Source organism: Rhea americana, unplaced genomic scaffold (assembly GCF_003343005.1).
Source record: "Rhea americana isolate MKP2758 unplaced genomic scaffold, rheAme1 scaffold_17, whole genome shotgun sequence".
Taxonomy (NCBI): Eukaryota; Metazoa; Chordata; class Aves; order Rheiformes; family Rheidae; genus Rhea; species Rhea americana.
In genome coordinates this window covers 873952-896728 of record NW_028185816.1, presented here as the reverse complement: position 1 = coordinate 896728, position 22777 = coordinate 873952, and the positions used below count along the sequence as shown (strand labels likewise).

At 36.2% G+C, this 22777-nt stretch overlaps 1 protein-coding gene across 4 annotated transcripts in view; it reads left to right on the top strand.

The window, feature by feature from the left end:
- The window catches only part of PPFIBP2 (PPFIB scaffold protein 2), an 89398-nt gene that overhangs the window by 19585 nt on the left and 47036 nt on the right, over positions 1 to 22777 (top strand). For all 4 annotated transcript variants that reach the window (XM_085300839.1, XM_085300838.1, XM_085300837.1 and 1 more), the window contains exon 3: positions 20290 to 20382. In XM_085300839.1, the coding sequence (XP_085156965.1) occupies positions 20290 to 20382 (93 nt within the window). The remainder of the gene's footprint in view (positions 1 to 20289; positions 20383 to 22777) is intronic.

Here is a 22777-nt window from a genome sequence, read left to right as displayed (position 1 = left end):
TTATCCAACTTAATTGTTACCTACAACAGAATGCAGTTGAATTGTAACAAACTTTAGAGTGGATGGTAAACTAATATGTTTAAGCTTTTGTGAAGCTATTGTGGCTAAATTGAGAGTATTTTGTGGGTGGTTTATTACACATCTGCTTGCTTTTGGGGTCTGCGTATCTTCCTTTGAAGGTGGTACTGGAGGTGCTGAAGCATATGCCGAACAAGCCACTGATCTTAGAGTACAGCTATTCCTTTGTTTCTAACATAGAAACAGGTGAGGTTAAAAACATCCCCAGCTTTTCCTGATGAGGAGTACCTTACAAGCTGGAGGTACAAAGGACTATCTGKCATTTATTTTAAAAGCAGATAAGCATACTCTTTCAAAAAAGGGAAGAGTGTTACTTTTATGATCCTATTTCACTTAAATGCATACTTAAAAGTTATATTAAATATCATTGCAACTTCCCTATGTGATCAAAAATACAACAGCATGCTTCCTTATTGAAATTTCATGAATTTGAGTTACCTGACTTCTTGTAAGAAAAACAGATTGAGTTTGTGTCTGTAAAACTCTCTCCTGACATATATGTATGACTTCAGGTTTTGGAGATGGGGATAACTAAAATGGTCACTAAACTCTCTTAAAAGGAACACTATATACAGCAGAATCTTGGGTTTGTACAAAAAACATGAGTATATTAACAAAAAGATAACATTTCTAGTTGCTTGCATGTATCTTGCATCTTTTTTTTTTTTTTTTTTGCAGAGTGCTTTCATGAATAGCTCTATAGTCTTGTTGTTATGTATCTCTGAGTGCAAGAGCTTTAGTTTTTTTGTGAAGGGCTTACTGATGTAAGCTTTAACAAAATTTAGAACTGTTTGTGTGGACAAAACTGTTCATTTTTATTTTGCTTTTGGTGAATCTATTAGTAACATACCAAATAATACTTTTTTCTGTCTATAAGGGGAAAAAAAAGAAATGAAGGAACTGCATCAGAAGGTTTTTTTTTTTAAAAAAAAAAAAAAAAATGGACACAGAGGTCCCACCTCCAGGTCACAAGTTCAAGTGCGCCCTGTGTTGACAGTTACTGAAACCACTGTTGTAGGTTGGCTTTTCTGAAAACCTGCTGAGCAGGGACTCAAAAGGGTGATTCTAGACTAGTTCCTGCCAGATGGTTATTAAACAACAGCATTTCTCAGCTAGTACTTTGGTTTAAGCAGAATTATGGAATAAAAGAAGTCTCAGTCACTTTTTTGTGAGCTCCTTCTGTATTAACAATCATCATAACCTGATTCAGCCCCGAAAGCTCTTTGAGGCAGATTACAGCAATCTCCACCAGTTCTATTTGTGAAACTTAGCAGTAGTGCATGTTGTAGGTTAGAAAATGGAAAGTGATTCCATCTTCTTTATATAGTTTGTTTTTATTGGACTGTCATGTAGGAAACAGGGCTCAATTGTACTGGAATGGGACAAATGCATACTGCAAAAAATAGCCCCTCAGTTCAAGTAGCTTTGCAGTGTTGATAATTGCCACTAAGTGTGCTGAACTACAACTAAGGCTTAAATAAATAAGGCCATGGAGTTTATCCTGTCAGCTTTGAGACACTTTGGCTTACTTGCTGATCAGCTGAGATGCTTCTGTGATGGTTATAGATTCTATAGGTGCTCTGACAAGAGTCTTACCTTCTCTCGCTTCTATAGCTTTGATACCTTTGTCAAACGTGAAATGCCACCAAGCTGCAAGTGTGGTTGTTTTTAACAATTCTAACTGTTAAGTTTTTGGTCTATCTACTATAGGCACGAATACCAAAGGTTTACACCTTTGGAAATTTGGAAAAATGGGATGTACCTAGAGTGTGAAAACTTAAGACGTTCTTTTATACCTGCTACTGCCTTGCTTACTTCCCCTGTTGTGAGTGTCTGCTTTATTCTTTTGTTATGGCAGCATTGGTTGTGGTTTGGTTTGGTGCAGTTGGGTTTTGCGCTTCCTATCTTAGATCTCCTGAAGGAAAGGCACACCGTTTGTGGAAATAAAGGCCTGACTTGAAAGTTTGAGAGACTCATGCCACAAGGGTCCTTTCAGAGTTTCTATGATCTGGGATCTCTGAACATCAGGTTCTTGAGTTTACAGTATAACTGGGCACAACAAGCTGGCTGCCACTGTCTGTAAGTGTAAGATGTTATATCTGTGAGATAGATGCAGTAGATCTGACATAAAGATAGTTAGCATTGAATTTAGAAAGACTTTTACTGTGCATAACAGAAGGAGGGCTTAGCAGATTCTCTAACTTAGAAAAGCACAAATCTTTTTTGATAAAGCTGAAATGCAATAAAGCTATTAAGAACTGGATTAACAATTTGTGCCTTGAAATGTTTTGCATGTTTTTTGCTTGGAAATTCTTTGGCCTTGCAAAGTGAACAAAAAGACCTGCGGATTTTCATGGAGACTTCACATAAAGCAATTTTGGGTATACTTTCACAGCTTCTCATTAAATATTTTAGTACTGCTACTGACTACATGGTATATCACAAAGGAGGCAGCAATTCTAGCATTAAAAATTAACCACTGCTGTGCCCTATGACTATGTTTGATTGGGTGAGATAAGAGAAGATTATAGTTAGTTACAGTTTCATTTCATAACTCTGAAATTCTGTATTSTTTTTATTTTATTTTATTTTATTTTTTAATTCTATACATCTCTATGGAACCTTTTCCTAAGTAAAGAGGACCTTGATGATGATAAAAACAGTGGTCTTAAATAGTTTTAAACATGAGTGAAAGTCTAATTTCCAGGATTAGGGAGCATGATCTTCCTTCCAGGGGAACATTTGTATTTAGCTTAAGCCACTTCCTCATGTTGCTTTACATAATGACCCTTAAAATGTTGATTCCTAAACTCATTAGAATTTTCCTGAATTTTTTTTTTTTTTCCTGGGAAACTTAATTCTGAAAATCTTTCTAAATTTTCTAAATTTGAAGAAGCAGAGTGGGGAGAGGAGAAGTAGTAGTAGTACATAAATATGTGGTATTTTCCTAGAATAGTGTAATTTGCCTTATGCTATATGCTGTACTTGTCTCATTCCATACTCAGTATTTTTCTATTGTGTTAAAAACAGACTTATAAGAAATCATAGAATACATTTATTGGTCTTAATTTATCCATGATTAATATTCAGAAGAGAGTGTTTACACTGTGTRTTAAAATAGAGGAATTCTTTTTCCTATTGTCTTCACTGGGACTTGAATTAAAGCATTAAGCCTCAGATCAGCAGAATTTTGACTTGGTACAGTTTGTGGAATTTTGAAGTGACCTCAAAACTTCAATTTAAACACATGTTTAAGTGCTCTGCTGAAACTTAATCACTAGTCTCTCTACTTTACTTTTGCCTAAGATTCATTTTACAGACTTATCTGTCCAGGAAATAGGCAGAAAATGACTGCTTTACAGAGCACTTTAATAATTGAACAAATACTTTTATGAAGGTGTAATGTAATAATATCTTCTGCTAGTAAAATAAAATTGAACTTGCTTCCATACAAATAACTGTTTAAAATGTATTTACAAGTGCTCTATAAATATTTAATTTTAATGTAAGATATTGCTGATAAAATCAAAAGAATTAAATGTACATATCAGTAGAATTTTTCAGCAACAGCTGAATGGGGAGAGAATATATTCTAAGTAACACCAATTAAAGTCATTGTATTTGTCTCCTGGTAGATATAACTGTGGAACTCAACTGTTGAAAGTCATAATGAAACTATATTTAGCTGAATCTTCCCATTACCAAGTAGTATTAACACATGTTAAATTGAAAACTGACCTGTGAGTATCTTTGGGACAGTGTGGGAAGGCTTCCATTCTGTTTGCATTCATGTTTATTTTTGCCAACTTGAAACATTAGATAGATATGCTTTCTGAGCTGTTGTCTGAGTCATAAGTTTATGATCCAGTCCTCTGCTGTGCTGCAGTTCCTTTGCAATAATCTGATGATGCAAGGAAGCCCTAAACTGGAAGATCTGCTCCTTTCAGAGTTTCCCAGGCATGTTAGAGCAATTCCCAGCACACAAGAAGCAGCAGAGGAAGTGTCCTTTATATGTGCAGCTATTTATGAATACTAGAGAGTGCCTTGGAACTGGTGGAGAGGAGGTGCACAGGACTTGCATGGAGGAGCTCTAGTTAGGAATTTGTTATCTAAACCAGGTACTTTTTTTTTTTTTTTTTTTTTTTTCCCTAACATTCTGCGATTGATTTTTCTGGGAGTTAGCCTCATCAGCTCTGACTGTGACTGCTCACTGTAGTAACTGTTTAGCAGAGGTAGAAAAATCTCTGTGCAAAGAACTAAGGCAAGCTTAGAATAGTTTTGCAGTGAGTAGGCCTAGTTTAGATCTCTTAAAATAACATAGATTGGTTTTCTGCATTTTCTTGCACCTGTGTAGTGGCCTGTAGTGCTTACCAGAGCCACCTTTCAGCTACAGTGATGTAATTACTACAGAAGTGATTAAAGAGGGTTGTATGTTATGACTATAATAGGCTTTGGGTGTTCATGGCAGAAGTATGGCATTGCTGTTATGGTATCAGGGCCTTTACATTTATGTGTTAAGTTTTCTAAGATTTCAAGATAGTCTAGTGACATACTGTGAAGTTTTAGCTTTTGGGGCAAGCCGCAGTACAATGCTGTAAGTCCTACATGGGCTGTCTGCACTTTGATATTCTCAGAGGTGCTAGGGAATTGCTTTGTATGGTTTCAGGAAGCCATGCTTGTAAACAGAAAGTGCATGTTAGCATTGAAAAGGATGAATACCGTTTGTCCAGCTTCACTTATGAAAGACTCTTTCAGCTGTTGACTTCAGTTTCTTCCTTTCTTTGCACTAACTGACTGAGTAACCTAAAAGTTCCTCTTTACTTTTGTGCTTAATGCTATGTGAGGTGGCTATCTTTTATTTCACATTATATTCAGTCATTACAGCTTCCAGCTCTACTGCTTTCCACTGATTTAATATGATACACTGCATTAACTTAACAAATATTAGTGTATATAAATGTAATTACTGTGAAGTATCTCTTTTATGTATATATGTTTGGGTTTTTTTTAATTGCACCAACAGATGTCTGAAAATGCTTTCCATAAATAATTAACAGGGGATTGGTAAGGAAGAATTTATTTCAGTAAACTGTGGTACTAACAAATAAAATAAAAAGGTAATGGTCCTGTAAAGAGGCAGGAAGCAAATATTCATGTTGTATTAATTTGGAGGTATTATTTGAATGTTAAAGGAAGGGTATAAGCTTGAAGTATTTTTGTGTATAATCTTTACTTAGGTTTCACATGATTTGTGTTGGTTGACCTATGTCATTTGCAAAATATAATCAATAATGACAAAGATAGCAAGAATGTAATGCACAAAATTATTTCATGGTGCTTTGGATAGTATACTGATAACAGTGGTAAATGTAGTTAGCTATATTTAGTTAAAATACATTTTCATGTTTTTTAATCTTTTAAAAATAAAAACAAATTATACTTAATTTAGAAAATAGCATATAACATGCTGACATGTTACTGTCTAAGTAGATGAGTGTGTTTAATTTCACTGAAATAATGAAACGCTTAAGAACATAATGAAGCTATTTCTACTTTGTTTAAGAGGAACAAGAACTGGTAAATGTTTATCTGCAATTCACTCTTTTTTCTGTTTTTGAAATTTAAAAAATAAAACTTGATCTGTGTCATACTAGGGAGATATGAAATGTTATCTGGTAATGTTGGTGTTTGTGCAGTTATTGATAAATATCCTCTTTCAAACATTTCAGACACTGACTTGCTGTATATTTAATAATTTTAGCTGTGCACTGAAACCTTTCAGACTGCAGACTTAAACCTGAATTATTGTAATGCATTGTATGGTAGAATTTAAATACATTTGTTTAAATATTTTCCAACTGGCTCTTCATGTAAAAGAGTACCCTTTCCTTGCCTACAGCAATTTTTTTTAAGGCTAGGAGAGGGTCAGTGATTTTTATTTTTCAATTAAATATAAAATATGTTGTAGTTTATATGCAAAAAACATGATATTCAAGTTTATTACAACTTACATATTTTCTTAAACAAGTTTGATGCAGAAAATTGTAGCTCCTGTAGAGCTTGGGCTGAAAAACTATTTCAGCATTTGGCAAAGAATGTTTGAAACTACCAAGAATATGCAAATGTCTGTGAATGACTTAATAAATATTAACAACATCTAAGTATTGATAATACTTTTTTTTATGCAAGCCAAGGAAAAAGAGCTAATTGTTGCTTGAGCAATATGCAGAAAGGATCTAATAGTGCTAGAGATATGTGGTATCATAGAGCCTGCACACGAGAAGGAATCCAAATATGTCTCAAACTGTTTGAAGTACTGGGGGGGGGGGAATGTCCCCCTCCAAAATAAATGATAAAAATGGAGGTTAATCATGCTAGCATGGATATAATGGACATCTAAGTCTGATCACTTTTAAACTACAGGTTTGAATCAAAGAATTAAGCCATTGGATTGAGTGTATTTTTTCCTGGGAGAGGAGTATTTGTTTCACATATCTACATAACATTATAGTCTGTTGTCCTAGAATACTCTCTTTTGTTAAATTAGTGCTAGTAAAGCTATGCACGAATGTGTTCATTCCCAGAGCACAATAAAAAAGAATTTTGTCCAAGTCAAGAGTTTTTCTCTATCATTTAGTTGTTATCACTTGGTTATGGTTAAGAGGCTAAGAAGAACAAGCATCTTGCTGGAAATGCTTAATGCTGAAGTAATTCTTACCATATAGAAGGATTTCTGCCTCTATATATAGTCTTTTGTACAAATGGCCTGAATTTCTCTTTATATACAAAGCAATATTCACATGCATTCTTATATTCTTTCTTCACGCTGAAGCTCTCCCATTTATTATTCTTGTGCTGCTGATAGGAGTGTGAATTGGCATGCTGAAGACACTTTTTCCTTATGAAATCTAGTTCTCATCTTTTTGTTTTCAAGGTAGCCCAAACATTGTGATTGGCAAGAGCAGAAGGTAATGACTGAAGGATAAGTTGATATGAATTCTTGGGAGGGAGGAAGCTTGTTTGTTTGCCAGCCATACTCAGGTTTGCTCTCTGGGTTAGGCTAGGAAGATACATAGTTGCTCATCTCCGTTTTTGGCCTGAAAGGCCCAATATATGTTCTTTCAATCTCTTCAGCTGCTGATGGGTTTTGAAACTCAAATGATCTAAAAGTTTCTGCTCAGAAGGAAGAGAGGATAAATGACTAAATAGTCTATTCCACTTTTCATCACTTGGAAATGGTGCTGAAGTGCTATGTTGTAGGGATCTATCCTCCAAGCTGTTTAATCTCATTCCTGAAACTTGATGGAGGCTGAAGACCTTGTGCACTGCTTCATATTCCCCTGCCCTCTAACCTCCCAGGCAGTGCAGCTCCAGTACARGAACACTACTGATAGATTTCATCTGTGCTATCCTAAAACTGTGCATTTGTGCTATCAACAAGAATTGTTTTTCTGAACAAACATAACTGAATAAAAAGTAAAGTTGCTTTTAAAAATATATAATTTTATAGTATTTAGAAGGCCTCAGTTGAGTGGGAAAAGGAGGAAGAGCAGTGGGAAAGCATACAACTTCATTGCCTCCTCAGCTCCAGTGTTTTAGCAGGGAAAGAGGGGATACACCAGAGAGGGTGCCCTTTTTTCACCAGTTTTAGGGGGCTCTCTGGACTTTTGTTAACTTTTGCACTGCTTGAGTTGAGGGACATGAGAACAGTAACTGATTGTTTAAAGCATTCTGTTACTTACAGATTTGAAGCTGTTACAGCATGTCTGTTTGAAACGTTTAAATGTTTGTTAGAAATATCTGACATTCTGACTAATAAAATAACAGGTTACTAGTTGAGAGTCTTTTGTAGATTGATGTTTTGGGAGATGTTCATGAGGCAAAAACCTTTGCAGTTCTGGAAAAGGAGCTACTGGTTGTATCAACAATGCGGTGATCAACAATTTACAATGCAACCTGTGGAATCACCGCTGCTAGTTTAAAGCTTTTTACATTGCATTTGTATAGCAATAATATATATGTTCTTTCTTTTGAGACAGCATTGGAGAAGATAGATAACTCTGTGTGTGTGTGTGTGTGTGTGTGTGTGTAAATATCTAGCTCATTATCTCTGTCCTTGGGTAACACTCAAGTGCGGCAGGGTTTCAGTGATGTGGGGGTATGCGTTCTCCATTGAACTAAAATTTAGGGCTCAGTGAAGGAATGCACGCAGATTTCCTAAAAAGAAAACAAAATGTAGTGCTAATCTAGTGAAGTAATCCCCAGATTGCAAAATATTTTCCGTGCTTATCTTCACATTGCCCACAGAAACTAATCTGGTGAAATAGAGAAGTATTCTGATCAAGTCTGGCGCAACTGATCTGTATTCAGTTGGTGCCTGAAATTTGTTCAGGCCAAAGCTCAAGCAGGACATAAAGTTCAGCGTGCAGGTGACAGGCTAAAAGTGAACATGTGACTTTCTGGAATGTACGTTGTCAACATTTGTAGCTGATAAGTTGCAGAAAATTCAGACACATTTACCTTTTGGTCAGGAAGAATGTCTGTAACAGAATCAAGAGGCTGTTACATGAAATCCAGGACAAATCACAAGGCAGAAATAAGGTATGTTTGTCATTTAAAATGCTTTCATGAGGTGAAATCAATATTCAGGTAACTGTAGATGCTATACTGAGGCAGTAATAGATGGAGTAATACGAATTTCCTCAAAYTTTATTAACTATGCTTGCCAAGCAATAAAATTTGGAATGTGAAGAGGTTTTTKTGTGTGTGTGTTTTTAATAAATAATGGTTAAAGAAATCATTAAGAGGTTATGTATGGCGGCACGTAATGGAGGCAAGTTTTCCTGCTTCCCTAATGAAATCTGAAATGAAAGTCTCTCTCTTGAAATGGATGAAACTTGGAACTTGAGGCTCCATAGTGGTGGTTTATTTGCTATTCTCCGTATTTGGATAACTAGTTTTTGGCAAAAAATTGCCTTAAGATGTAGGAAATTCATGTTTATCTCTCAGGAGAACCTCCGTTCAGTCTCCAGTGTGTCAGCCCCTGACAGAGGCTATCATACATGGGGAAGTGTAGTGTATAGAGTGCATTTGAAATGTATTTTTAAGATTCTTTTTAATGGTYTATAAATAACGTACTAAGGCTTTTGCCACATGACAAGAACAATTCAAGAGACCTGCTGTCATCAAGACAGGATAAAAACTTCCACAACTAGTGTAGAATAAGTGCATTCTATGCGCAGAACCAACCAAGTCCTCTCCAGAGGACTCTTGAAACAGAGAGGACACACTTGCTGTGTCTTGTGGCACAATTGATTTTGCCAGCTGACTTCTTTTTGTTGCATTTACTCATTATTTTAGATATACTGGCGCCACTAGAAGACCTGAAGCACTAACTTTTAAAAACGTTTTGTATTTTTCTTGTCAAGTGACTTTAAGTAAGAACTAGCAATAAATACATGAATAAATAGCAATAAATAGATGAATAAAGCTGGCATTCTTGGTCTATATCCTTTGCTTTGCTTTGCAAGTTGGAAAATTCTAGGAAGAGGTCTTTTGAGTCAAAAGTTTCAAGAATGATTGAAATAATAAATTTGCACTTCTCTCACAGAAACTCCTTTGTGTATCCACCTTCCACATTCTGAAAGGGGGTAGACAGCTAAGTGAGGCAGGTCCTTGTAAGAACTGCTTCGCAGGGCATCAGGTTGCTTCAGACTTCTAAGTTCTTAGCATATAGCAGTTTGACACTGACTCTTCCTAATTGTTGTTGCAATCTGTCTTGAAATGCAGGAGTGAGTTTGGCTGCAGAAACTGGAGAAAAGGGGGAGTTTTGTAAATGTTCTGAGATTATCATGAAAATTCCATGGGGACAGTTGCATTTTGGTCTTAATAGGCTTTGCACAAGCAGTTGTCTTTATATATGAAACAATGAATTGCCCAGTTTAAAGTCAAAGCCACTTTTAGGCAGTGGGAGATAGAAAGTTGGAAAACTGGAGTTTATTGGGGAAAGTTAGAACTTAATCATAACTACTGTCTGGAGGCACTAGAGGACACCACAGTAACAGGCAAAAATGTTTTAAACTCCCTTTCTTGCCAGAGCCATTGCTTTGCATACGCATTTATCTTGGTGTTGCATGTTTGAAAAGCTGCTATGCTTTTCAAGCATATAAACTTGAGCTTCAGCAGAAGCAGACAAAAAAAAAAGCTTAGAAGAGTATCATTGTCTTTTGTAACAATGAAAAACTGCCTCTGGCAATAGCAGTTTTTATATTTATAGCATTATTAACTTATCTGCAAGCTCATCCTTGGATCTCTTCTCTTTTATAATGTCTTTGGAGAGAACAGGCAAGTAATTCAAAGAGCAGAACTTATTTTTAGGTTTAGTCTGAGCCTGAAATAAACTGAGAAGTCTGAGTAGTGTTACGATAAACAGAGAGTAAAACAGAGACAGGAAATAGGGGGTCTTTGGTAATGAGTTCCAGCCACTCTTGAAACAGAAAGCCGGAGAAAGCATTACTTGAAAATAGTTTCTCAGTGACAGCTTAACAATTTTTAGCTTGTTAATGTAACATTAAAAGGAACAGTTTCTGCAGATTTATACTATTCTTGAAAGTTCTGCTTTTTAAAAAATCATTTGGCAAGTTCTATTTTTTAAGCTTTTAGAATTGCATTATTCCTTCTTGCTAACTGATGTGCTGTTTTTTAATAAAACAGATGTTTGGGGGAGAGTCTTAAGTTTATACAGTTGCGTGTTATATATACATCTGTGAGATGCATTTGGGACTGTGGGAAGGAGACAGAAGAAATGTGAACACACGTTCAAGATTTTAGAAGTGGAGGGTTGAAGGGGGAAGAAGTCACAGCTCTAGCCCGTAGAACAAAGCAGTATGCTTGCTTCCAAAAGTTCCTCTTAACCCTGGCACTGTGATTGCTGAGATGGGCCCAAAGCATGGATGGTGAGATTGATATTTACAAGCACTTCACGTGGCTAAAGAGGGTAAGTGATTTGCTGTGCTTTGTTTTCTCTCTGTAAATATATGTTAGTAACTGGTAATCAGAATTTTCAGTTTTACGAAAGGAAACCAAAGTGCCTCGTATTTAAAATGCTGTAAGTTTCTTCATGAGGAATTATAGACTCTTCTCTGTGCAGGAGAGGGAGGCACGGGGGTGAGGGGAGAGAAGCAGCTATCTTTTGTCTTTAAAAATGAAAGTCTGGAATCAAACTTCAAAAAAAATAGTAATAGCTTCTAGTAAGTGCTCATGCTTTCCTGAGATTGTAATACAACAATACTAAACTTACATGTGAATGCATTTTTTAAAAAACAAAAAACAGAGTAGGTGTTTTCCAAAAACTTGAAAGTATTTGCATTGGTTCTTCACCTAATTCTTTGTAGGAATACTGCATGGGACCTTTTAGAATAAAAATGGTGGTAGTTTTCTCTTGTGCATGTTTATCTGATTAAATTATGTTTTTTAAAAAGCGCTGTTGAATCCTAGTTTTGTGATGAACTATCTGAATGGGAATTAATTGCATAATATAATGAGATTCTTTTTGTCTTCCTGTAGATAAAAGAAAGTTTTTTCAGTTGTTTTTTCACCTTGGAAAGATCACTGAGTTTTTGTTAACGTCTTAATTTTTTAGCTTAGAAGGATGTTTTAGTTTTTGAAAAATCCATGAATAGAATGAGAGTAAATCCTTCACAGTATACTTGGGGGGGGGTGTTGTTGTTGTTTTAATTAATTTAATTGTATGTGGTATGTAAGCAAGGCATGCTCTCTTTATACTTTTTAAATCTATTTTTTAGCCAATGTATACTTTCCTTTTTCTGCATGCAATTTATATTAGTGCTTCTGTATCACACTATATTAAAAACACACRTGTATACATATGCACATGCACTATATTGTATTAGACATATAAACACAAAATGTGAACAGGAGCTTTAATTTTGGTAACTTGTTGAATGAACAGAAAATATTCATAATGTATTAATGTCTTTGATAAAAGCTTGAGTTTGGGAAACTTGAAGTTCAGTTAATTCCCCAAATATTTGCATCAGGTTCTGGAGGCCCTTAAATTTCTGGAGTGAGGATGGGGAAAGTATTAAATGGAGAGTGAGTGGTAAGTGAAGGAGAAGAGGCAAGAGAAACTAGCAGTTGGTAACACAATACTATTAGTTTAACCTGTGCTCTGTGCAGTTAAAGCTGAATAACTCTCTACTGTTTTTGAGATCCCATATTATRTTGTTATTTAAATGCATTTTGGAATATAGTATGTCTGCTCACCCCACCCCGCTTTCCTGGTTTGAATTTTGCTACTAAAAGCATAGGTTTGCTGACAAAGGGTTAAGGTGTGCTGTCTTCAGGATGTGTGGCAGTCAGTGTATGCAGGGGACAGTAACACAGTGAGCAAGGGCTAAAGAAATGGCTTTTGTGAGAACTGTCTCAGGCTGAAGTGTTTGCATTTGGAAAGGGATATTTTGGGAGTTTTTGGTTTGTTTATTTTAACCACATAGGGTATCTTTGGAATGGTTATCAAATACTATGTTCAGAAAGGATACTGTGTTCAAATTAGCACATACTCTTTTGCAGGAATTGGAGTATAATGATGTTACAGTAGTTGCATGTAATTCCTTTTATGTACAGTATATATGGAGAATATCAATACTGCTCCTTTTTCTAGCAAGCTCTTTTAAAGGATGAGCATATTTGGAGGAAGGGATCTAAGAGAACTGAAAATAATCTTGTATTGTTCCCAGGAGAACTTGAGCAGTCTGCTCCCAAATTCCTTTGATAAGTGATTAAAAAAAAAAAAAGAACAATCTAAGCTGCTTATTTAATTCTCATGTTCAAGAATCCTAATGTAGTGTCACATGTCCTGGCACTGACTTTGACATAGAAAGATTTCGGGCCCTGCAATCATAAACTGTTGGTCTTTGGCTGATAGTGAAAGTAGTATCCTCTAGCACTTAACAGAGAATAACTGCGTTGCACTTTTGTRAGCCCTTGGTGAAGTATGTCAGTGCTGGCTCCAATTTCATGATCAGTAGAAATCGTTTTCGAGATTAGAATCAGTTCTGAAGTTGCAGTTGGTTGGTGAAGCCAGACTAGCATGATATCTGTGACTTGGACTGGATGAGGTCAGCAGACAGTCAAATACAAAAATCACAAGATTCAGACAGGCTAAATGAGGGATACAGTTGATATTTTCAGAATCTTTGAACAGAGAATCCAGCTGTAAGCAGTGGTCTTGTAACATACAGTGTGTACAGAGTGTCATGTGACAGCCACAGGAACAAAGCTTTGTTTAGGTCAAATATAAATAAAGCATCACCGCACATCACCACACTTCGTGGTAAAATGAAAAGTGTGTCAAGCATGACTGTAGTTATGGACTTGTGTGGGCAGCAAAAGATGAGTGGATGGCAGAGCCAAAAAACACTTCAGCTTTGTCTCAGTTCTATATTAAGCACATCTAATGTATTTTCCTTTACTTTGCTGTTTTATATTTTTCATTTTTCTACCTTTTAGCTGTAGGGAAAAAACATACTACTGCTGGCTGTAGTAGCATTATTTCTTGCAGGAGAATATATTTTCACTGCCTGTAATATCTCACCTAATATCAGAAAGACAGAACTCTGCAGTGGGTACAGCTGTACTGTACTTTATGGCATGTGATACCATGATGGCAATTTCAGAACTGTTTAGGTCAGCTTATTCCGGCCAAGAAGAGGAATCATATCTGATATAGGCACTTAGTACTGCCCTGCCTTCATGCAGTGTCGCAACAGAGTTTGTAACAATGGAGGTGTTCAGAGAGACCTTGATAGTAAGACGTGCGCATAGCAAAGCCCACAGAGATTTACAGCTAAAGAGGTCACAGGAATGGCTAAGTGAGGAGTGTCTTTGAGCAGTCTGTTTTTGGATGGATATGGAAAATTTCTTGTGTGAATACAGTGAACTTGTAACATTACAGCTAAAGCAGCAGCTTCTCATGAAGTGGTTGGTGGGCAGTTTGTGGGATGCATTTTGCAGATAGTTGATGCTGGGGTTTTTTTACAGGGTCTAAGCATGCATCTTTGTCATGCTTGATAAGAGTTTCTGTGCAAGCTAAGAAAAARAAAGCCTTTTTTATTTCAAGACAAAGTTTCTCATATTTAGCATGAACTTTCTTCAGTTCTCTCAAAGGATTTGGGTTAGAGGGTTCACATAGTCTCCTCTGTTGTCCTGTTGCCTTATTACTATGCTTCCATCTGGCCTTTATTGGAACACAGCATTCTGAATAAAAACAGCACAACCACCATTTCAGTACATAAGCATGTAGATACAACCACAAATGATTAAATGTCATTACTAAAATAAATGCTCGTATTTACAACAAACAGTGTTACAAGCTATATAAGGCCATTGTAAATTAACTGAGCTAATTGAACTGTTGCGGATGGAGTGTATTAAAATGGAAAGCCCCACATCTCTGGAAAATTTGGTACAGTGGTAAGACTCTTCTCATTTTGAAAGAGAGATGCCTTAATGTGAAGTGAAAGCGTCTGCTGATGACTCTTCAGCTTGCTTTGGCCTTTCTTTTTGAAGTACATGCAACATTGAACTGCTATGATTGACCTGAAATAGGTATACATTAGTGTTACACTTTGGTTTTCATTTTTCTCACTATTATTTATAATCTATACTAGGAAGAGGTGCAGTAGTCGAGGTCATGCTATAGTCATTAAACTCATAATGTTTAGGGTAAATCTCATGATTTCTGTAAAGATACATTCAGGTAATATAACTGCTTAGAGCAGAAAGTGGGTGTTAAGAAAAAACAGCCAGATAAAATCAAAGAATTTTAACCAAATACTTATACCTTTAATAACTGCATAAATTCCCTTAGCTCTGCTTTTGCTTAACTTCAGRCTATATTCTGTTAGTGTGTTCAGATCGACTGCCGCTTTCCCTTAACCAGCAAAAGGTGACAGCAAATAGAAACTTCTGTTATTACTTTTTTCATTGCCCAGATGAAAGACAAGAACTACACATCGAGAAACCACATTTCAACCTTCTCCTCCTCCTCAGGTATACTGAGCATATGTTTAGATGGGTATGTATTGAGGTAACACTAAATGGTTGTGAGATTAAATTTGTAATATAACCATAGACAGATGCAAAAATAAAAATTTTTAGTATGTAGGCTATGTACTCATCACTACAATAATAACTATTATGAATCAGAACTACAATTCTGCTGACACAGAATAGTAATAAAGAAATAGAAAATGAATATTTTTCTAAATATTATCAACTCTAAATAGGCAGGAAAAGGCTATTGTATACACTCTCTTGTATTGAAATATAATACTACGATTTGTGGACTACTAATAGTCTGTGAAGAACTGGCTGGTTGAACTCTGCTATCTATACTCCTTGTTTTCAGCCTCTAAACTGCAATACAAAACAGTACATCGAGCATGCCACTAATATTTTTCCATTCATGCAAGTACTGTAGTTGCCACAGACATCTTATTCAATTATCAGTGGAACTGAAGGTGATTCATGTGACTCTGAACAGGAAGGGAGCAGAGTTATGATGTAATCTATTTTCTAAGAGCCTTGTGACTTGTTGAAAAAGCTTACAAGTCATCAGTCTAAATGACTACCAGATTTCTTTTCTCCACTCCTCCCTTGTCGCTAGCCCAACATGAGATCCATGGCATTAGTGACAAATTACTGTATTACAATTTGCTGATCAATTTCTGAAGTGGATCTTTTTTATTTTAGAATCAGCTGTGTTGAGGAGCTTCCTAGAGCTGAAACTTAATACACATTAGGAGAACATAAATGGGCCTATATTAAATTTTATTATTTTGCATATACTCTTCCTTTAAAGAGCTTACTTTTACAGCTTATCAAGATTCAGCTAGAAGCTCTGTTACAGAAGCTTCTAAACAGAACATCTGTACAGAAGCTCTGAATAATGGTGGTTGCTCTGCTTTGACATTCTGAATTGCTGCATTCTGAATTGCTTCCTATTAAAATAGCAAGCAAGAAAACGTAAAAATTCCATGCTTATTCCAGTAAGTGAGCTTCTATCTGAGAAGCTGTTGAAAATTAAGCTAGCTCTTTATGTTGACCAAATACTTCCTTTCTTGCCCTTCCCTTTTGATTTTTGCTGATTCTCCCGTTCTAATGTAAAAAGCTGTTGAATCGTACTCTGAAGTCTGATTTTTGCATCATATGTTCCAGAGGAACATTTAAGCCTTTTTCTTGGAATAGAGCGATCTAATGATTGGATCGCATAAGTGATACTTAGACACTCAAGAGTTTCCAGTACATACCAATACTATGTTCAAGTTAGAGGAGAGAGAGAGAGAGAATATTCCAGAGATATTTGGAAACTAAATATGAATAAGAAGCTGAGGCAGGTCATAGAATGCAAAGGCCTTTTTTTTTTTTTTTTTTTTTTCTAAAACTGGGAGAACAGTTAATTTGGAATTGTTGTTTGAGAAAACATTTATGTTCATATCTGGTGCAATCTTAGATGGACATTAAACTATTGCCGGAATCTCCATGGAGAGCATAAGACAGGTGCTTCAAAAGATCACTTTGCAGCTGCTTTAGGCAAAGTATGTTTGGTGTACACTATCGATTTTTCATCTGCAGCACTACTTCTATTGTAACTGTTCCAACCACCTTTCTCAAGCATATATTTCCTTCTACTTCACTACCATGTCTTGTCATAAGTTTTTCGATATGTTTTATGCCATTTCTCTAATTCTTTTAGTACAAGAATTGTAGTTAACACATTTTGGCTTATATGTTGTAGAGCTCAGATAGTGATGTTTGACATTTAAAGCTACATTTTCTGAAATAATGGTTTTGTCTCTGTAATAAATCTTCGTGATTTTTGCCTTTTGGTTACATGGTTAAATGAGTCTAGTGCTTACTGTTTAAATGAGCTCTTACACTCATTCAAGTGGTCTGTGATCTTATGACTTTAGTGTCATAGCTCCTGCGTTCAGTGCCTGCTGATACATGTGATATCTAAGCATACTTGCTAAGTTTCCTCTCAGTACTATCTTTTACAACTGCAGAATGAACTCCAACCATCCACAGATGGCCTCGGATCATATTACATTGTCTTATCTTGTCTTTATGCATGCCATGAAGTTTTCTCAAATCCTAAACAACTGCTGCATGTCAATCAACCTCTTTCATTTAGCAGTTTATTTTCTGTGTACTGTGCTTTCCTGTACTTATCCAAGTACTCTCTGACTGACCTGTTGGAAGGGCTGCTATTTTCCTTTCTGTTCACATGGATGTGATTCACTAGGTTTTACATGGGTATTGAGTATTGCACTTCCAACTGAGGATGCTACCGAGTCGTTCAGTGACTGACATCATCGAGGGGCTATACTTTTTGTAAACACGAGTATAGTAAAATGTTTTACTTGTGATTTGATGTTGAACTACTTTTTCTTAATTACTAGTCATATAAAATGTTGAACTCTGGTCTTGTAAAAAATGTTGGCATTAATTTAACTCATTCTGTCTGCTTAATAATAAGGTGATTTGACACACAAGGGGTCACAAGCTTATTTCTTAAATCCAGAATAGTAAATAGCAAATGACAGCAGCAGAAAGGGCACAAAATYTGTCTGACTAAGCTGTCTTCATCACTAGCTTTTGTTCATAGGAAAGTCTTCTCTTGTCTAGAAGAGTGCTGCTGTTCTCTGAATACCTGATGCATGTTCTGAGTGGCGCAAAGTCTTCCCCTACCTTAGGTGTGTGAGTCAGAGACATACTGGAGGAGGCCTGTGGGTTGTCCATTGGACAAATTTATTTGATGGTGAGGAATGGAGTTTTAACTCTAATGACAGCCTAGCTGCCAAGACTAAAGATTTCAGATTCTAAAGGACTCTGTAAGAGTTTGCTCTGCAAGTAGAGCAACAGCCCAGGCAGAAACCCTGGCAGCATCGCTGAGGTTACATAGCTGAGCTCAAAGGAATGTGTAGGCAGACATACAGAAATGAATCTTGTTTAATTATGGGGATTCCTTATTTTCATTGTAGTACTACAAAAGTTAAGAAGGAAAAAGGTTTTTTAAGACTTCCAGACTGACTGACCAACTTGATGCAAATCGTTGTAAGTTAAACTGAAGTAATACATCTATTATAATCACTGGATTTTTTTTCTTTTTTCTTTTTTGATAAAAGGAGAAAGATTGAAAATGGTCCATTAATAGAAATATGCAGGGAAAGAGATGCTCAGATATAGAAATTCAATTAAAATAATTGAGAGAGAATGAAGTCACTATTCCTTTAAGRGTGTTAGGTACTTGCACAGCTCTCTAAGGTCCCATGATAAAACTTACTAATTTGTCTAAGTCAGGCATAAGTTAGGTCTATAGATAAATAAGAGCAATGCACGCGCAATTTCAATGCATGTATTTAGAGTCATTTCTGTGAGATCTTGCATCTTATCTGGAATTGCTATAAACTGGTCAAAAACTAGTTAGGAAAAATACGTTCTGAGTAGGATTAGCATCATTCATTGTCAAAATGATGAATGTGTTAAATGAGGTGTGGAGTGGCGTTCTGGACTTTTCATTATTCTTGCTAGTCCTCCAAAGAAGAGAACAAAAACTAAGCTTAGTGAATTTTAAAGTGATTCTAGTTGAGCACGGACTTGCAGCCATGCTAAAGGACATGATTCAAACATAAAAAGAGCCTGATAGGTAGGAAGAGCGGTTTAAATATTAGAATGCAATTCAATATAGACTAATGCAAGGTTACACATTTAAGCAGATATAAATAATAAACCTAAGATGGAGAGCAGCTAGCTGAACAGCATTTAGAAAGGCATTGGGAAGTCATGGACAGAAAACAAATCAATGTCATGCTGATACATGAACAGAAATATGGCCCAAAGGATGTGTGAAGTGATTTTTCTACTCTGGGCAGCTTCAGCTGGAGTCCAGTGTCTTTGGAACACCGAATTTCAAAAATGTCCAGGAACAATTGGTGAAGAGGGGCCAAAAGATAACGGATCTTGAATACTTAGCCTTTGAGGAAAGGTGGAAAGACATGTGGGCATTTAGCCTAAGGAGGGACCTGCTAGATTAGAGAACTAAGGGTAGTTCAAATGTGTRAAAGATTTCTGAAGAGAAAGTAAGGACCTGTTTTCCATATCTGTGGTAGTAGGATAAGAAGTAGTAGGTTGAAATTGCAGAGCTGATGATTCAGGCTAGACATTAAGAAAAATATTCTAACGATGGGTAGCTAAGAAACAGATTAAATGGGGAGACTGTGATCCATTTTTGAGATCTTTAGGGGTAGACAAGACAAGAATGTTGCAAATAATCACATGTCCTGGGATAAAATAATGAACCAGATACCTTTCAATCCTGTTTCTTAGTGCTTTTGTGATTCTGTGAGTATTTCCAAAAATCTCAAAGCTAAGGATGCTCAGTACCTCACAGCTTGACTCCCAAAGATGCCATATTTAAATACAATTTAGCACTTCATGGCTTGAAAGGTGTCTTTTGGCTTTTGATTGAAAATTACTTGAGTAGCATTAATTAGTGCCATGTTTATTTTCATCATTTGTTTTACATTTGGGGTAGTGGAGATCAAGAAGCCACGTATATACTAAAAAAAAGTATATAATAAGAATCCTGTTCACATGTTCGTTTGAAATAAATAGGCAGTAATTGGTGGAGAAGAAAAGGATTATAATCTACATTGATGCTATAATTATAGAGAATTTGAAGTTGGATTTTTATGACAGCTAAAAAGACCGTCCAAGTGTTTTATTCATGGTCAGAAAATTATCACTTGCAATAGAGCTGGGAAATGAACCACTAAGGGTTCATCTGATTAATGTTGTGTTATAATCAGATGTCTTTGAGACTCTTTCGAACTTACTTTTCTGTAAATCTACAGTTAAAAAAAAAAAAAAAAAAAGTGGGGTTTTACTCTGCGATATTAAAATCAATGTGAGTATAGATCTGGTAGATAGAAACAGAAGCAGGCACTCTTTTAGTAGGTCTTGCTCTTCAGAGCCATTAATACATGACACACACAGCTTTGATTTATATATACTTTTTTACTTTTAGTTTGTATTATAGCAGCTACTTAATATATATTCATTTTTATTAACTATTGTTTGAAATTTTAGTATTAACTGTCAAAGTTCTTATAGCATGTTTTCCCACAGTCACAGGTGAATCTTCATTCTTCTATGAATAATGAAACCTATCAAGAGAGATTGGCACGACTAGAAGGTGATAAAGAGTCACTCATACTGCAGGTATGTGTTGAATACAATACTTCTATACACTTGCTATACAATGGAACAAGCTGAAATGATAGTTATTTTCCATGAAACAAATGCTAGCTGGTCAGCAAATGTAACTTCAATGTTTAATCAGGATAATAATTTGTATAAACTATCTGCCTGATTTATGGTGGGGTGTTTGTGGGGAGGAGAGGTGGGCTGGGGAGTAAATGAGAGAAAAGGAAGGAGAATGACTGAAGAAAACCCCAAATTAAATAATGCTATGAAGTCCCAAGACAAGAATGCTATGGCAGTGGTTCTCATTCTAGATTTATCAGGTTGTGCCAGTCGATTCTCTACGTTCTGCATGCCCATATCTGTAATGAACTAGAAGACTGAAGAACAAGGTCAAAATAGTCAAAACCTTTCTATGGTATTATGTTCCCAGACACCATGCATACCTTATTACTTACTTCTCCATTAATGCCATTAAATTTACATTGACAAATGCCTGTCACTTTGAGCTTATCAGTGCTCAGAGGAGTCTGTCTCTTTGTATTTTCTTTGTGCTTCCATTTTTGAGGACATACAGAATGTAATACGGGAAATCCTACAGCTTCTTGAGATACTGAATGCAAAGCAAGATGGTGGAGCCAGTATAGTTTTGTGTGGGTCATTTGATCATTATTATCATGTGGAGGACTTGCAAAATTCAGAGTAGAAATGAAAAATCTAGAAAACTGGGGAAGATTTACAGGTGATAGAACTGGTGTTTTTCTCGCTTGTATATTGTACCTAAGTTACTTTACTTCATCAAAAAGCTAAAGAGAAGGTAACGGGGGAAAAAGAAAACTTGGCAGTAAAATGCAGGTCTAGGCTTTTCCAGGTTTCCTGTTTCTCAGTTTATCAAACCTTTTTCACGTAGGGCATCTGTTACATGTAAGTGAGTTTTATTCCTGAGGAAATAACATTTAATACAGCTTAAAATTAAACCTGAAGATTTTTTTTCTGAATATTTTCACTGTTACTAAATTGAGCATTACATGCTTTTTAACACTGAAACTGGACATTCTGTAAACAGTCTTTGCCTCTCCTTTCTCTTTACAGTTATATATGCTTTTATAAAGCAAAACAAAACTGGGTAGGTGTTCTCCTCAATTTCAGTAACTAGTTTCTGTAAACATGTTTTCTCCTGTATGTTCTGTTCATACTTGCATTAATTTACTGAGGAGAATTCTCACTGGTGTTGCTAAACAAGCAATGAACTGTTTGTAATACATACTCTTAGACTTGGCTGGATTTTTTCATTATTGTTCTGCTAAAAATGCCATTATCAAACAAACAAACAAAAAAAGAGTGAAGAGCAAACTTTTCTGTTTGGAATTCAAATGTTTAAGTGCATGTTGCAGATTCCATTTTTCCGGGTATGAGATCAGGTCAGGAGAGACAGGATCAGATCCAATTCTTATTAGAACACTTTTAATTAATCAAGCTGTTATTAGCAGAATCAAGATGTTAAAATTAATAGCAGATAGCTCTTCACAGTGAATTCATTTACTCTTGCACCAAGTTCACTTGCACACATGTTCACTCACTCATAGCTGGAGTGACAACTGGGAGGCCAACCCCAGCTGTTTACTCAGAAGCAGAGGGTTGTGCTGATGTAGCTGTGGCTTTGGTCCCCTCAGGGTCTTTTGTTTCATCAGGTATCTATATAAGCCTGTTATCTTTGCATGTGGCAGCCACTGTCTTCTTGGATGTAGCTCAAGCTGTACAGCCTGTTGTAGATGGTCATGTGGGCTAGTGCCCTTACATGGATTCAGGAGAATTCTTGGTGCTTTGGTTTTGTCAGTTCTTGTGGATTTAACAGGACCACTAGTCTCCAGCACTTACCAGGTCCTCACAGACTGTTGCATGCTACCTCTCAGTATGTACATTTCCTGTCTTCAATCTGCTGTTTTCCAACAACTATTCTCCGTTTGCACAGATAGGTACCTACAAAACACAGTCATGCAAACTCACAAGGAAGGGTGTTGTATGACATGTCTCAGAGACCTGCCTGGAACTGAATGTAGTAAAATCAGATGTAGAAATTCCTCTCTCCTCTTATCCCCATCACACTGCCACCAAATCAAGACGTTTAGTCAGCAGTATTACTCTAACACATTTTACTATCCTCTTCCACATTACTGCAGTAGAACTCCCCCAAAAAACAGTCCAATGACATAGACAAAAACCTTTTCAATCAATGAAGATCAATAAAAAAGATATAAAGGTGCCAAGCTAAAGCAGGAGGTTAGATTGCCTGGTTTATGGTAGTCCTGCATATTCTATGTAGCTAGTCAAAGAAGAGGAGAAACACATGTAAGCTCCATGTTGAAGTTACACGTGCCTGAGGCACCAGATGTGGCCCGTGGGTGTGAACACT